Genomic DNA, 16,349 nt, shown 5'->3' with positions numbered 1-16,349 from the left:
TGATCCCCGTCTCCGATCTCGTCTCCTCATCCGTAAAATCAGAACGAGACATGTGTGGAGTCCGGTAAACCCGTGTCCAGGCTGCAGACGTGGAGTCTCAGCCCGGAATCGGGGACTCCGCAGTCCCCGCCCCACCCACCCTTGACCCTCGTCCCTGGAAAGCCCCCGAGACAGTCCCGCCTGATCTGCTTCGTGGGGGCCCCGATGCGAAGAGCACGTCCTTCCACGTGGGAACCAGAGTGCCCACGCGGAACGTGACGCACACACCCTCGAGCTTGTACGGCTGCGCCACGCCCCAGTCCCGGGGCCCTTCACCGGCCCGTGTCCTGGTGACTCGAGGTGGCCCTGCTGTCTTTCAGAACGGGGTCATCTCCCTCATCGACTGCACCTTGCTGGAGGACCCAGAGAGCACGGAGGAAGAAGGTAGGGCTGGGGGCCGCACGCGTGCCCGTGCGCACGGCCGCCCCCACAGACTCTCACCCACCCCAGACCCGCCGGGTCGTGGGGGACGTCCCGCTCTTGGACCCAGGGAAGCCGGGCCCGCAGTGGGAGGGCCTTGGTCCGCTTCCCTGTTCCTCCCACACTCTCCGGGCCCCCTGAGTGGTTGGCGCCGTTCAGTCTGGGGTCACTGCGCTCTACCGAGCACGTCCACAGGTGCCACGCACGGGTCCGCCGAGCACCCCCACGCACAGGTCCTGGGCGCCACGCACGAGAGGCCAGAGAGGCCCTCGGCCTGCTCTGTCCTCCAGTGGGAAGCGCGGGGACATGTGACACCAGCAGGGGGGGTTGCCCCGGCAGTGGGGGAAGGGCTCTGTGGGATTTCCCTCCCCGGCATCCCTGGGGGACGGGGTCATCGTTTTCAGTTACGGGGTGGGGTCACTAGTGCCACTTGATTGGGCTAAGGTTGGTCCTCCTGTCCCTTCTTTACTGCCCCTCCCTCCCCGCGGGGCACAGGACCCTGTGTCTTTACCCTTCCCCAGACTGGGGTGCCCCGGAACAGGGCTGAGCCACCTTGGATCCTGGTCTGGGCCCGGGGCTCGGGCTGGGGGTCTGCCAGGTACCGGGAGCCTCGTCCACACACACTCAGGCCCGTGCCCCCGGTCAGCCCCGGTGGCAGGGCTCTGTGCCTTCCCTGCACGTCCACTGGAGCCGAGCCAGGCAACCCCCACGGGAAGCATAGGCTCTGTCTGTCTGGAGCGTCCTTGGCCGTGGAACCTTCTCCAGTCGTGGCCTCGGCTGGGCCACGGGAAAGCCCCGGCTTCAGTGCAGTGGTCAGGCCCCAAAGCCACTTTCCTTCCGGGGCCAAGGGAGGTAGAGGCCCTGCGCTGTGCAGCCCCCCTCAGCACCCTCGCTCACAGGCGGGCACCCCGCTTCTCAGAGGACCCGCCGGCATCCCCTCCCCGCGTCACCACACGGAACAGGTTCCCCTGTGCCCAGCAGGAAACCCTGAAATCCTGGAGGGTCCCAACTGGAAGGGGCGGGGGCCCCAGAGACGCCACATCGTCTCTGGACGTGCACGGGGGCATCCGCGTCTGGGGCGGGAAGGGCGCCCCCCACGGCCGCGTAGCGACCGCAGGACAGAGCCGGGCTTCTGCGTCATTCCACCAAGTGGTTCCCCGGTTCACGAGGGCACAGTGAAGGCATCCTAAACTGTGAGCTCGGTCTTCCAGCTCCCAAGACTTGAAGGAAGCTCCCAGGTGGAGAACAGTAACGAAAATGCAGAGAAGGCGCTTTGCTCTTGGGGAGGCCCACACTGAGCTCAGTGTCTGGTCGGGGCCGGAAAGTGCGAGATCTGAAGTTCCCCATCCAGCCCGGCCTGGGACCACCCTGGGATGGCGGGAGGGCCCGGCCCCAAGGCCGTTCTCGTCCTGGCCTCGCTGCCGCCCTGCGGGGGGTCTCCAGGATGTTGTCGCTCGTGACCTCAGCTACCCCGAGATGTGACAAGGGCAGGGGGGTGCCCACAGCTCTGTTGCCGGACCGCCCACGTGTCGTAAGCTTCTTCTCAGCCCAGGTCCTTGCTTTGTCCGTCTCGAGGGGGCTCCCCTCCCCCCGGGAGTGCAGGGGAGAATGTCTGATACAGCGAGTGGCCAGGTGCCCACTCCCCCCCACCACCACTGTCCTCCCGGGGGTAAGACAGACAGGGCCTTGTCAGAGGTTTCCCTACTCAGAGAGGCCCCACTCATGCTAACTCTGTGTTTTGCCAACCGGAAGCCAAAGGGTCCAGCCAAGACATAGACCACTTGGATTTTAAGATCGGAGTGGAGCCCAAGGATTCCCCGCCCTTCACGGTCATCCTCGTGGCCTCGTCCAGACAGGAGAAGGCAGCGTGGACCAGTGACATCAGCCAGGTGAGCAGGGTCACCTGTTCCTGGGAGTGGCGGGGGGGGGGGGGGGGGGGTGGGAAAAGACACAAGTTCCCTCCAAGTGCTGCCCTCACGTTGGCAGAGTGGGAGGAGAACCCTTGGTACCTGGATCTCATGCTACAGTGATGTTTAAAAGTCCGGGTTTTTGAGCTGCCCCCAGGCCCCAGCAGACTTACCGGATACAAGTGCATTTTAGCACATGCGGCAGGCCATTGGTAAGCATCCTAAGCCCAGGGGTGCTGGAGACCACAGAGCTCAGAGAGAGGGGAAAGGCCCCACGCGGCCTCGGGTCAGCTACACAGAGCGCCTCGGCCTCCATCGGGCCTGCCCAAGCGTTAGGGCCGTGAGCACAGCAGGCAGGGAAAGCGCGGGCTTTCCAGGGAGGGGTGAGCAGAGCCAGCAAGCCACGGACTCCTGTGAGACCAGGCAGAGTCTGTCTGGAAGTCAGACAGGGGGTCTGGGACATGGGAGTCTGGAAGAGGCTGTCAGCGCCCTGGGCTCCAGGACAGGCGGTGGGTTAGTACAGCCCCTCCCCGCAGCCAGGAACCCCTCGCCGGCCGTCTGCCTGTGGCCTGCCCTCCGGGGGGTGAGGGAGCAGCGGACGGCAAAGCAGGGCATCTGCTCTCTTTAATGCTGGGCCCCCCGCCCCCGACCGCCCGCTCCCCCAGCTCCCTGGCCTGCTGCCCGTCCGGAAATGCCAGAAGAACGAGGCAGGACAGGGTACCGTATGGTAGATGTGTGCTCTTTCTGGGAGCGCAGTGTGCCCCAGAGAAACCCGGAAAACCAGACACTAGGAAAGAGTGCTGATCCCAGCAGGCGTCAGGGCCCCCAGCCCATCCCCGAGCCCCCTCATGCCTCTGGGGAGCTCTGTCCACAGCCAGGCGCCCCGAGTTTTGGTGTTGCTGGTAGAAGCAGTGCTGAAGACAGCCTAAGAGCAGCGGGGTGGAGACACTGGGCTGGGCAGTGCAGGGAACAGGAACCTTCCTCTGAAAGTCCCGCCCCCCCCCCCCCCCCACCTCCCGGGGGCGCGATTAGTTAAGCCTCCGACTTCGGCTCAGGTCATGATCTCCTGGTTCGTGGGTTCGAGCCCTACATCCGGCTCTGTGCTGACAGCTCAGAGCCTGGAGCCTGCTTCGGATTCTGCGTCTCCCTCTCTCTCTGCCCCTCACCTGCTCACACACTGTTCTCTCTCTCAAAAATAAATAAATATTTAAAACTTTTAAAAATAAAAGTCCCCCCAAAGATCTGGGGACCCAGCCTTGACCGGACACTGGCCCCCAGCACATGGGGCAGGTCTGTCCCTGCTGTGCCAGCCTCTCCCAACTTTCTGGTGACTTTGAGCCCCCTCAACACACACATCCTCAAAACCGGGAGATTCTGAACCGAGAGGAAACCCTCCCGTGGCAAAGATGTGAAGGTTTCGGGGAGGGGGGCAGAGAGAAGGGAAAAAGTCCTCCCCGCCCCCCCTCCCCCGGAAAAAAGGTGTTTTCATTTGGGTGGGGGCTGCTTCTTCGAAACAGAATATGGATTTGAATTTTCCGGAGGCTGAAAGGTCAGTGCGTCTTCCCCTGTGCAGGCAGCCTAACCACCCCCTGCCCGAGGTGGGAGCTTGGCCACGGAACCGCCCGCAGCCTCAGAGCGTTGGCCGAGGGTGGATGGAGGACCCGGGGTGCAGGACAGCATGTGCACTCAGGGGCGTAGGGGGCCAGCCTCCGGCAGGGGGACCCCGACGACCGTGGCTCTGACCTCGCCCTTCACGCTAGACCCCAGAGGTCAGCGACAGACCCTCCAGGTCAGGCGCCTCCTCTTGCGAACAATCTGGCTGCGTAGGAGTCATTGTCCCCACTTTGAAGTCAGGGACAGGAGGCCCAGCGAGGTCAGGCAATCCCCCAAAGGTCACGGAAGGGGAGCTGACCTCCAGACGCGGCGAAGGAAGGCTGCGCCCCACCCGCCCTTGCCTGGACGACACCCTCAGGCGCGCGAGGACCCCGCGTCAGGCTGGGCACGCCGGCCGCCCCCTCGGCGGTGGCCGGGCTCTGACCCTGGGCCTCCCTGATTCCAGTGTGTGGACAACATTCGCTGCAACGGCCTCATGATGAACGCATTTGAGGAGAATTCCAAGGTCACCGTGCCGCAGATGATCAAGTAAGTGCCCGCCAGAGCCTGCTCGAGGCCCGGGCAGCAGCAGGGGCACCGGGCCGGCCGGCCACTGGGCCTCGCCGGGGTGCTAGGCCGCGTCTGTGCGGTTTGGGGCTGTTTGCCTGCTTGTTGGTTTTGACTTAACGTCTGTTTGGACGAGGGCTTTGGCTTAGTTTCTGTTTCATAAAACGTGGATTTTCGCGGCAGGCTGTTTAAACGATGGCACGGGTGAAGCTTCGTGTTGCCTTTTTTTTTCTCAAGTGGCTATTTTTCTTCTTCTAATTACGAAACGAGAACACTGCAGAAACACGGGCCGCGGGGCCGCGGTGTTTGTCTCAGCAGGTGCAGGGGCGAGGGGGCCACAGGCCACACCGTCCGACCTCCCTGGCCACCGGGCCTGCTCCTCCCCCGGCCCCTGGCCTCGCCCTCCTCCTGCCCCCTCCTGGCGGCGGCCCGCGGGTCCCTGACACTCTGGGGGCCTCGGGCACGTGCCTCAGCCCCGGCGTGAAGGCTCCTCTGTGCACACGGGGCCGGGGAAGCCCAGGCAGGGTCGTGTGCACAAGGTCTGCTGAGCATCCGGGCGACCCCAGGAGGTGGCGTTCAGCTCCGTGACAGCACAGCGGGGGCCGGCGGAGCCCGAGGAAGGTGTGAACGTGAGGGCAGCATCCCGGTCCCCAGCCCCGGCTCCGGGTATCACGACGGACGGTGACGTCACGTTTCCGAGCTCGGGCTTCTCGCAAGCGGGAGATGGCGATACCTCCTGGGTTTGTGTTGTTGGGGGTCCGAGGAGGTGCGTGTTTATCCTTCACGTGCAGAGAGCTGGTGGTGGTCCTGCAGTGAGTGTAGACGCCTCCGACGGCCCGCTCGGGGAAGCTCAGGTGTGCCTGAGCCTGCGTCCTGAGCCGCGTTCCCCGTCAGCCCGCTCTCGGAGGGCCCAGCGCAGCAGCTTGCTGACCCAACCTGTGCTCTCTGATGCGACGAGACAAAAGGGCTGTTTTCACGAGCAAATTAAAATCACGCGGAATTAAGGCTGAACGTAGAGCGGAAGCCCACTCGTCTGCCCAGGACGCCTCTTGAGGCTGCAGAAGCGAGCGAGGTGTCGCCTGTGAAGGTGAAAATAGTGACAGAGTGAAGGGAACGTCCAAACGGAAGGGACGTGCCGAGGGCACACAGCCCCCAGGCTCCAGGAGGAGCGGCCACGGTGGGCGGTCCTGCGAGAACGTGGGAGCAGCGGCGATCAGACGTGCTCTGTGCTCACCCTGCAGTGAGAGACGCGCGCAGGAAGTGATGAAACACCGCCGTGAGTCAGAGACGGAGTCCGGGTGGCGCTGGAGGGGCCAGACGTCTAGTGGCGATGTCACCTGGTGTGGTGGGCAAGACGCCCCTGAGAGGGGACATCAGAGCTGACCGTGAGGGTGGTGGCGGGGAAGGGCGCTCTGGGAGGAGGGAACAGCATGAGCGAAGGTGCAGAAGCAGGAAGGCTCGTGTGTGTTGGTGACGATAAATCACCCCGTGGGGCTGAGGGGGGGGGAGAGGGCGCGTCGTGGAGGTGGCAGCCTGCACGGGAGTGGCGGCTGCGTTCACAGCCAGTCGAATGGTGCAGCGCGTCTGTTCTAAGCCCAGTGAGACACGGGGGCACCTGGGGTCTCCGTCAGTGAAGCGTCCGACTTTGGCTCAGGTCACGATTTCGAGGCTCATGGGTTCGAGCCCCGCGTCGGGCTCTGTGCTGACGGCTCGGAGCCCGGAGCTGCCTCGGATGCTGCATCTCCCTCTCTCCCTGCTCCTCCTTTGCTCACGCTCTGTCTCTAAACGTTTACTTATAGTTTTCTAAATGAAAAAATACACGAACACGGTGAGCCACTGGTGTGGCACCTGGTTTACACGGTGTCACCGTCCCGTCCTGGCCCCAGCAGCTTTCCCTGCCGACGGGTCGGCGACAAGCCGGCCCAGGTGGCCCCACAGCGGGGTCCTGGGCCAGAAGAGCGCGAGCTGTGTCCGGCACCCTGTGTTTCCAGTCCCACACAAGCCTGAGTTTCTGGCACGGTCCCCACATCGGACCGTGAGTCAGGAGGGTCCTGACTTGGGGTCTGCGGGACAAAGAGGCAGGAAGTTCGGGCCCTCTGGTGTGTGGCTGCTGGTGGACACGGGAGAGGAGGGTCCACAGCCACGCAGAGAGCTGAGGGGTCCCACTGCTTCGGCCCCGGCTCCCGGGCACTACAGCTCGGCCCCAGCAGGTGGCCTCCAGGACGGGTGGGGTCGAGGTGAGCACCCTCCCGGGAAGGGGGGTGATGCTCTGGGGTCTCACCAAGAAGTGTGGGGTGCGAGGTCAGGACGTGCTCACGCTGGGAGGGGCGAAGACCCCTTCTCACAGGGGCAGACATCTGGCACATGGCCTGCAAGGGAATCGCCAGAATCGGTGCGTCTTTACCGGACTCGCCCACTTTACAGATGGGGAGCTGAAGTCAGGGTGAACAGAGACCCTGTAACCAGCAGCGATGGCCAGTTTCAGAGGAGAAGAGGGAAGGGAGGGGGCTTCTAGCCTTCTCTACCCATCCAGTGGCAGAAGGAGCCCAGAAAGAAAGTGCTAGAAGCAAACAGCTGCCCGAGGGGCCCGGCAGCCCCCGTTAGAGTGCCAGGCCTGTGCTAGGCACTCCGGGACGCGTGAGGTGTCGGCCAGCCGTGCGGGAGCCCCCCAGCCCCAGGCTGAGCCCTTCCCACCTGCAGACACGGTCTCCTGTCCGCGTCTTCCCTCCTTCCGAGCCGGGTGCCTCTCTGTCCACTCGTGTGCCTGACACCCTCTCTCGCCGCTTTAGCCCTTAGCAGCGGTCTGAGCCGGGAGAGACCGAGCGCCTCGCTTGGCTGATTTTCGAGCACCCAGTCTGCTCTCTCCTTGGACTCAGCAGTCTTCTCTCTTGCTTCCAGGAAATCTTTCTCATCTTGGATTATCATGCATTTTCCTGAGTCGTGGCGAAACCCCACCCAAGATTTTATAAAGCGTCTGCCTTTCGGCAAAGTTTCCTTGGAGGGTCCCCTTCATGCGTCTTCAGGAAGGTCTCCAAACCACGTTGCCTTTCCAGGCTCTGTGGGTTTCCCATGTTTTCTCATCCTGAGAAGCAGTCCCCACTCAATAAAGGTGGTTTGCTTACCCGTGGATATTTCCAACCCCAGGGGCATTTCCAAAGAAGGCCCTTAAAGGACAGCGTCTGCACCCCTGACAGAAAGGCCCCCAGGAGTGCCCGTGACATCCATGGGGACGCTCGATCACCTCCCGAATGAGCTGGGCACCGCACAGCATTCTGGGCCCACGAGGCACGGACTTCATTAAATATTTGCAAAAGCGCTGTGAGGTGAATCTTCATATTTCCATTTTACAGATGACGAGACTGAGGCCTGGAGACTGAGTACCTGGTCTGATGCCACACAGGAAACAGGGCTGACAGGTGTCATTTGATTCCAAGCCTCGCGTCCTCCCCTGTTGTGTGACGTGTTCTGGCCGTGACAACCTTTATGAGCTGCATTCGTATTTCTTCAGATTTTTTTTTTCGCGGAAGCCCATTTCGATAAGATTCCCAGGCTTATCCTTTTAGCAACGTCACGTATGAATTTGCTCGTTTAGGTACCCTTCTGATCATATCCCACCAGAACACAGGCCACTTAGGCAGCCTGCTCCCCGTGTATAAGAGCGACCAGATAAGATACGGTCACCAGTGCGGAAGGACTTAGGGCAAACAAAACGTGAGGAAGGAAACCTAGGAGGCCCGGCGGTAAATGCACTTGCTGTGTCCTTGCTGGAGCGAGCAGTACACCTGATCCCAGGCGTCTCGCGGCCTTGACAGAAAGGAAAGTGTGGGTACAGAGATTCGCGGTGTCCAGAAGTGGAAACCACTGCTGCCCCGGGGCGGTTGTGATGGAAATGCACTGGAAGAGCGAGAGAGCGCCCTCCTGTGGCCTCGGCACCCAAGGGCGCTGCTGGCTCCCACCGCCCCGGGAGAGGCCGCTGGCCTCGGGCCCCCGCTGCCCCAACCTCAGGTCCCTGCCCTCAGGCCCCCACGGCCTGGTCGGCTGCACCTGACACCTGCCCGAGGACTGAGCCGTGCTGCCTCCAGATCCAATGCGGAAGGTCCCAGAAGAAGAGTGGAATTGCTTCAACTCAGATTCCCTGCCAAGCAGAAATCACTTCAGCCAGGGGTGCAGGACTCCCGAAGGTCTGGTCCAGGACACCTGCCCAGCCCTGCGGGTCTTACTTTTAGGGAAGTACCTGAAGTCCAGCCATCTGCTGCTGGCTAGGGACTGACCTTGATACTTTAATAGGCAGCCGGGCGGGAAGTCAGGGAGGCTGTGACCTGCCCTGAGAGACAGAGCTGCTAAGAAGCCCCCAGGCTGGGGTTCAGGCTTCATCCTTCGTGGCTCTCAGGAGCCAAGGGGGGAGAGAGCGGCCGTGCCTGCTGCCGGGAGAGATCACTGGTAGGAAAAGAAGCAGGATTTTCAGACAGAAAAAAATCAGACTCTTGGGGACATAATCAGTGGTTTGTTTACGTGTGTGGACTCTGGCTCACGGGGGCTCATTGGGGGCCGTATGGCCCCTGATTTTGATTTGTGAGTTCATTTTCTGGAGGGATGCATCTGTGAAGATCTCGTAGGGCCTGGTGGAGAACCACAGCCTGTGACAGCTCTGTATCCCCTGTCTGGGGTCCCCAGACCACAGCGGTGGCACTTGCTTGCGTTCCGGAGCCCCTTGGAGAGCAAGTAGTGTGTTCTTGGGGGTGCTGAGCTCCCCTCCCCCAGAGCCTGGGTTAAAACGGGGAACCACCCTTCGATAGCTTTTGGGTAGATTTTTCGAGGCCACCTTCCAGGGTCTCAGCCTTCGTGGGGGTCTCACTCCGGCTCCCTTCCCTACAGAAACCCAAGACGCTCGGTATCTACGAGCAGCCAATGCCCCAAAGGCACATAAGCCATCAACTGGTTTCCAGATTTCTCTCCAGTGTTGACCTCTGGGAATCCCCCTTCTAGCTTTTTTGCGCTTATTTGGTTTTTACTGAGATGTAATTCACGTAACACGCAAGTCAGCATTTCCGCCCTGCAGTTTAGCGGGTTTTAGTGCACTCACTAACTTGCGCGAGCTTCGGTACCGCCTCATCGCAGAATGTGCCCGTCACCCCTCAGCAAACCCCATGCGTGCTGAGGGCCGCTCCGGTCTCTGCCACCCCCACCCCTGGCGGCCAGCAACCTGTGCTCCGTGTCTGGACGTGGCCTTCTGGCACACTTCCCATAAACGAAGCCCTACGATACGCGGACTTTGTTTCTGGATTCGTGCACTTGGCCTGTCCAGACCCCGCCGCGCGGGAGCACCTGTCAGGACGCCACTCCTTCTCGCAGCCGAGGGATGCTCCGTGCGGACAGACTCCACTGGCTTGTTCCGTCACCGGCTGGCAGACCGCGTGTTGTTTCCCCTCCGGGACGGTTTGAAGAGCGGAGCCATGAACGCTGGTGGACAGGTTTCTGTGTGAACAGATTTCCCTTTTATCTTGTGAGCTCAGCGACACGTGCTTTGTAAGTGGCCACGGGGCGTCCAGTGCGTCTGGGAGTTTTCCTGACGTCGGGCATGTGGGATGCCGTCCGGAGGAGGCGGCATCTTGCAGGGGGTCGTCCTCCGCACAGGAGGCCCGCGGTCCTTCGGCGCCCCGTCCGTCCGCCCGCCCTCGGCCGTTGCACGTTGGGGAGACGGTGCCGGGTGGGCTCCCGAGCTCAGACCCCGTCTCCCCGCGGTCCTCCCTCGCCCCGCAGGTCGGACGCCTCCCTGTACTGCGATGACGTGGACATCCGCTTCAGCAAAACCATGAACTCCTGCAAAGTGCTGCAGATCCGCTACGCCAGCGTGGGCCGGCTGCTCGAGAGGCTGACGGACCTGCGCTTCCTGAGCATCGACTTCCTCAACACCTTCCTGCACTCCTACCGTGTCTTCACCACGGCCGTCGTGGTCCTGGACAAGCTCATCACCATCTACAGAAAGCCCATCAGCGCTATCCCCGCCAGGTGCGTAGGCCGCCCCCGGGGACGTCGGGGGGACCGCAGACGTGACCTGTTGGGTGCGCGTGGGCACCTCCTGGGGCCGGGGGGCTGTCTCTCCCTCGCCCTGGGGGGCTGACCGCCCCCCCTAGCTGTCTCTCCCCCGCCCTGGGGGGCTGACCGCCCCCCCCAGCTGTCTCTCCCTCGCCCTGGGGGGCTGACCGCCCCCCCAGCTGTCTCTCCCCCGAACTGGGGGGCTGACCGGCCCCCCCCAGCTGTCTCTCCCCCGAACTGGGGGGCTGACCGGCCCCCCAGCTGTCTCTCCCCCGCCCTGGGGGGCTGACCGGCCCCCCAGCTGTCTCTCCCCCGCCCTGGGGGGCTGACCGCCCCCCCAGCTGTCTCTCCCCCGCCCTGGGGGGCTGACCGCCCCCCCCAGCTGTCTCTCCCTCGAACTGGGGGGCTGACCGCCCCCCCCAGCTGTCTCTCCCCCGAACTGGGGGGCTGACCGGCCCCCCAGCTGTCTCTCCCCCGAACTGGGGGGCTGACCGGCCCCCCCCCAGCTGTCTCTCCCCCGCCCTGGGGGGCTGACCAGTGCCCCCGCAGGCCCCAGCTGTCTCTCCCCCGAACTGGGGGGCTGACCGGCCCCCCCCAGCTGTCTCTCCCCCAAACTGGGGGGCTGACCGGCCCCCCCCCCAGGCCCCAGCTGTCTCTCCCCCGCCCTGGGGAGACTCAAGGGCACACGTTGCTCTCTGCTCCCTGCCCACACCTCTGCACTGCCCTCCTGGAAGCACAGGGCCGCCTCTCTGGAAAAGCCGGTGCTCCCCACCTTCCCGTTTCAGAAAGAAAGGGAACGGGAAGAATAACGAGGGTCAGGGCAATGGAAGGAGGCGGACAGGCAGAGACTCCCGGCCCGTCCCTGCCAGGACCTGCTCTGGAGGGAGGGGGCACACTTGGGCTGGCACAGCACGCGGAAGGCAGGCCACCCTCCCGCCCCCAGCTCAGCCCGCCGGGACCCAGAGAGGCCGGGAGACTCGCCCCAGAGCCCCTAGAAGCACAGGGCTGAGTAGGGGCCCAAACCCACGGCCCTGGGCTTCTCAGGGATGCCTGTGACCGTGTCTGTGTGAGTCTGCGTAGCAGGCAGGGGGCCTGCCTTTCCCTCCTCTGCCCTGCCCTGGTCTACCCGCTGGCACCGTGAGCCCCGGGTCCCTGCCAGGGGAGGACCCTGAGGGCAGGCACAGCCTGGGTCACAGGGTCAGCCCTTGCCGGAAGAGCCGGCCTCGGAACCGCGGTCACAGGGCTTCGCTGACGGGCAGACCGGTCCTGCTGCTGGACACCCGGCCTCTTAGCTGAACGGAAACCTCCACTCCCATGTCGCCGAACGGTTACCGGTCCGGGGCAGTACTGGGCGGGGCGCGGCCGGGGGCGACCCCAGTGCGCCTGCGGCCCAGAAGGGGGTGCGTGGGGAAGGTAGTTAGCAGTCTTCACGCAACACAGGGAAACCGAGGCAGAGTGATGGGCCTGCCCTGCCATAGACCAAGTTCAGGGACCGGACCCGGGCCCCTGAGGGACCTCACTGGTTCAGGGGGACCCATCAGGAAATGGGAGGGACCAGCAGGTCCCTCTGAATGCCCCTCACCCCCTGGGTGACACTTGGGGCCAGAGCCTCAACTCTGGGGAGATGCTGTGTCCCACCAACCTCCCAGGGCCACCGGGAGGCCCAGCCGGTCCCAAATGAGAGCCCAGGACGTGAGGAGGGGCTGTGAGGCCTGGAGGCCCTACCCATCCCCCCGCCACCCCACACGTCTGCCGCCAGGGCAGCCGACCTCCCAGAGAACACCCGCGGCCCCAGTGCCCGTGCTGCCCTCACCCTCCTCACTGACCACCTGCCCCTGCCCTCAGGGCTGGGCTCGCCTCTCCACTCTGAACTTCCGGAACCCCAGCAGTCAGCTTCCAGGGGCCCCGGGAAAGCCGGACAAGCCACCCCGTCCAGGCTGGGACACGTCCACGAGCTGAGGAGGTCGTTCCTGGGGGCCCGGAGGTCTGTCCTGTGCAGAGCACAGAGCAGATACGTTCCACGCGTGTGTCACCCGCTTCCAGCCTGGCCCTGAGGCGTAGAGGCGCGACCAGGATTGCTGGGAGACCCGCTTTCCACGTCCTGCCCCGGGTTTGCCCCAAGGCTGGCCGAACGCCCTGGTGGGGCACAGAGCACACGGGGTTTGGAGCCTCATCCTGTCTCTGAGCCTCAGTCTCTCCATCCCTAACCCCCTCAGGACCCGTGTGAGGGTGAGGTCGGAGCACGAGGGGTCACCAGGCCCTGGTGGACAGCACCTCGCCTCAGACCCTGCTGGTGACCGGCGGGAAGGCGCGAGGGGCGCCCGTAGACCCACCGTGCCATGGAAGTGCACACCCCTGCCCAGACCGCAAGACGGGACGCTTGCACACGCGCATATCTGTCCACAGCCCGTTTCGTCACACCGCCCCTTGGCCCGTGTCCGTGCAAGTGCACCTGCTCGGGGGATTGGCCCGGGTGTCAGGGGTCCCGAGGGGGTCTCCCGAAACTGGCTTCGCCTCTGGGGGCCTCAGCCAAAGGACACACACGGCCAAGGAGTGGGAAGAGGAAGGGTTTTCCTCAGAACAAGGAGCGAGAACAGCAAGGGTGTGTCCCAACGCTGTGTGCCCCCCACGAAAATACTGAGAAGTTTTAGGCGGAGGGCACACGCACGTTCACGGGCTGGGGCTCGCCTGGGGCAGACTTGAGCACCGAATCGGGGCAAAGTTGTTGGGAGCCACCAGAGCTCAGGCCAGAGCTGAGTGGCGTCCCAAGGCCGGCAGGGTCTGGCACCCTCGATTCCGCTCCTGGTGATCCTGGCGTGGGTGCTCCCGGGGGCTTAAATCCTGCCAACACAAGTCAGGAATGTGCGTCAGGCCCGTCCCTCCGTCCAAACCAGTACCGGGAGTTGTACCAGCGACTTACCATCCCCGAGACGACACTGTCCCCTGCCCGGCAGCGTCTATCTGTCCCTCCTTCTCCTGCCTTGAAATCGTGACGTCCCAGGGTGTGTCCCGCCATTTCAGCGCCTCGCAGGTGGTTCTGGGAGGAGTGTCCCCAGAAGAGAGGTGCCGGGCGCCCCGGAGGCCGGGAGACCCCAGACCTAGGAAGGCAGCCGGGCCCGCTCTGACCGTCTGCTTCCGTCCCCCGCCCGCCCAGGTCCCTGGAGCTCTTGTTTGCCAGCGGCCAGAACAGCAAGCTTCTGTACGGCGACCCCCCCAAGTCCCCGCGTGCCACGCGCAAGTTCTCCTCGCCGCCCCCCCTGTCCATCGCCAAGACGTCGTCGCCCGGCCGCCGGCGGAAGCTGTCCCTGAACATCCCCATCATCACGGGTGGCAAGGCCCTGGACCTGGCCGCCCTCAGCTGCAACCCCAATGGCTACAGCAGCCTGTACTCGGCCGTGTCGCCCTTCAGCAAGGCCTCGCTGGACACCAGCAAGCTCTACGTGTCCAGCGGCTTCGCCAACAAGATTCCGGATGAAGGCGACACGGCCGCTGAGAAGCCCGAAGAGCCCTCGGCTCTCAGCAAGCAGAGTGAGTGGACGTGCGGGCTCCCCCAGGGCGGGAGGGACTTGGGGGTCCCGGCCAGATACTGGAGGCGGGCAGAGTCTGGGCAGGAGGAAGCCGGCAGACAGGCAGGCAGAGACCCCCAGGGCGTGGCTTCATCCTGCGTCTGTCTGTCTGCGGGCGGGTCCCGGATCTCAGGCCTCCGTCAGGGCCCAGTAAGGAAGGAGTCACCGGACCCGGCTCCCGTCCCCTGGGGTCCACAGCGAGCTGAGGAACAGGACCCCACGCAGAGATGTGTGCACCTGATGTGTTGTGCTGGAGAGATATTCGAGGGGCACAGGGAGTGGGCTGGGGACGCCGTCTGGAGAGTCAGAGAAGGCTTTCTGGAAGGCCCACGATGTCTAGACTTTGACCGGGAGGAGGGGGCACGGTCTAGGCAAGGGGATGCAGTGGACAGGACTAAGCGAGGAAAAGCATTGTGTGCTCAGGAACAGCCTGAGCCCAGCACAGCTGGGACGCTGGGTGTGGGGGCAGCACAGAGACCAGGGGCACAGGCCGGCAGCCCCTTCCTCTTAGAGCCCTCCGGACCATTCTGGAAGGCACCTGTTTGGGTGGCTGGTCCGGTTCAGCTCAGCGCCCCCAGCGCTGTCTTGGTGAGCACGTTTGTGCCTGTCACATTTGGAAATTTAACATAAAACAGGCATGCACGCGCACACCCCTGGGCTGGCCGGTCCCTAGGCCCCGAGGAAGGGGCCTTTGAGAAAGACGCTGAGGGGGGTCCGGATTCCTCTCCTGTGCATCAAGAAGGGGGAGGCAGGGAGCGGCCCCGGCAGGGACACAGCTGGGGAGGGAAGCTCCCGGAAGGCTCGGTCACCAAGTGACATTTACCGTGATACGGACAGTAAATGGCTGATGGGTGCGTCCGAAGGTCTGTAACCGAGGGACAGCCCGCTGGAAAGCCCCAGATGCCATCCTGTGGGGGCAGAGGACAGGGTGACCATCTGACATCAACCCTCAGTGAGTTCAGGCCTCTCGCATTTGGAAACTTAACATAAAACAGTCCTGAAAGGTGATCTCATTCCTGACCAGTGACGGAGGGGCCCCAGAACCTAACTGTGTACTAAAGTGTGTGTGTGTGTGTGTGTGTGTGTGTGTGTGTGTGTGTGGACGTTTTCTTAGGGTCTGTAGCTGACTCGGTGTCTCCAGGGCCTCCCCTCCCCTCCAAGGTCTTGCTCACTGCAGCTGGGGAGACCGAGGACCAGAGAGGCGAGGGTACTTACCGCGATGGCTGTTCCTCAGCTGGACTTTAATACACTTCATCCCTTTTCCCCAAAGTGTGTAACCCTGGAGCGCCCTGAGTCTTGGGAGACGAACTTTGCACCAAACCGGGACGCTTTGATAGTGACCAAAGGCGTGGGACGACAGGGGCCAAGCAGGGCTTTCTGGGCAACGCAGGGCGGATGGTGTCCCCAAGATGCTTCACACGCACACACGTGTGCTCACGCACATGCACACACACGCACGCGCACAAGGCTGGGACACGGCACCTCGATGCTCGGCGTGGTCCGTGACCAGCCACGGGGCATCCCCCTGGAGCATGTTAACGGGGCGACCCTCCGGGCCCACCCTGACCTCCGGGTCAGCACCGGCACCGTCGTGAGGCCCCCGGGCGCGGGTGTCAGGCTCTGAGAAGCCCACTCGGAAGGCCACGGTGGAGACCCGCGACCCCGCTGGCGTAAGGAAAGGTCCTCGGCGGGTAAATGCAGACCTGTGCAGCTCCGCTTTGGTGCCTGGAGGCCCAAAGCTGATGGTGGACGACTGTGGGAGAAACGCGGCCCCATCCCCCCTCTCCCCAGGCTCAGAAGTCTCCGTGAGGGAAGAGTCCGATAACGACGAGGACCAGAGTGAGGACGGGGACACGGAGGCGTCGCCGACCAAATCCCCAACGACGCCAAAGTCGGTCAAAAGCAAAAATCCCTCAGGTACAGTTGAGCATTCCGGAGCCACGGACGGCTTCCGGGGGACGAGCGGCCCAGGCGGGGAGGGGACGGCAGGTCACGCCGGGCACAGCGAGCGGGCCTCCTCTCCACGAGACACACGACCCGAGTGCCGGCCGCCGTGTCGCAGCCCCCGGGGCCACTGCAGGGCGGGGACACAGGCTGCTCCTCCCCGTCTGCACGGTCACCCTGACACGGGCGGGCAGGAGGGGCCGGCACCGGTGCGTTCGCGGGGGACCCGGGTTCGGGTGTCGGCCGAGCCGCGGGCCGGGTCCTGTCGCGGTCGGGC

General features: G+C 63.8%; 1 protein-coding gene across 2 annotated transcripts in view; it reads left to right on the top strand.

The window, feature by feature from the left end:
* The window catches only part of RASGRF1 (Ras protein specific guanine nucleotide releasing factor 1), a 99,412-nt gene that overhangs the window by 59,080 nt on the left and 23,983 nt on the right, over positions 1 to 16,349 (top strand). For both annotated transcript variants that reach the window (XM_078449099.2, XM_078449098.2), the window contains exons 11-16: positions 360 to 423; positions 2,212 to 2,348; positions 4,426 to 4,508; positions 10,287 to 10,535; positions 13,717 to 14,090; positions 15,920 to 16,045. In XM_078449099.2, coding sequence (XP_078305225.1) covers positions 360 to 423; positions 2,212 to 2,348; positions 4,426 to 4,508; positions 10,287 to 10,535; positions 13,717 to 14,090; positions 15,920 to 16,045 — 1,033 coding nt within the window. The remainder of the gene's footprint in view (positions 1 to 359; positions 424 to 2,211; positions 2,349 to 4,425; positions 4,509 to 10,286; positions 10,536 to 13,716; positions 14,091 to 15,919; positions 16,046 to 16,349) is intronic.

This window comes from Panthera onca, chromosome B3 (genome assembly GCF_046562875.1).
Source record: "Panthera onca isolate mPanOnc1 chromosome B3, mPanOnc1 haplotype 2, whole genome shotgun sequence".
Taxonomy (NCBI): Eukaryota; Metazoa; Chordata; class Mammalia; order Carnivora; family Felidae; genus Panthera; species Panthera onca.
The sequence above is the reverse complement of the archived record's forward strand: the minus strand, read 5'-3'. Positions and strand labels throughout refer to the sequence as shown.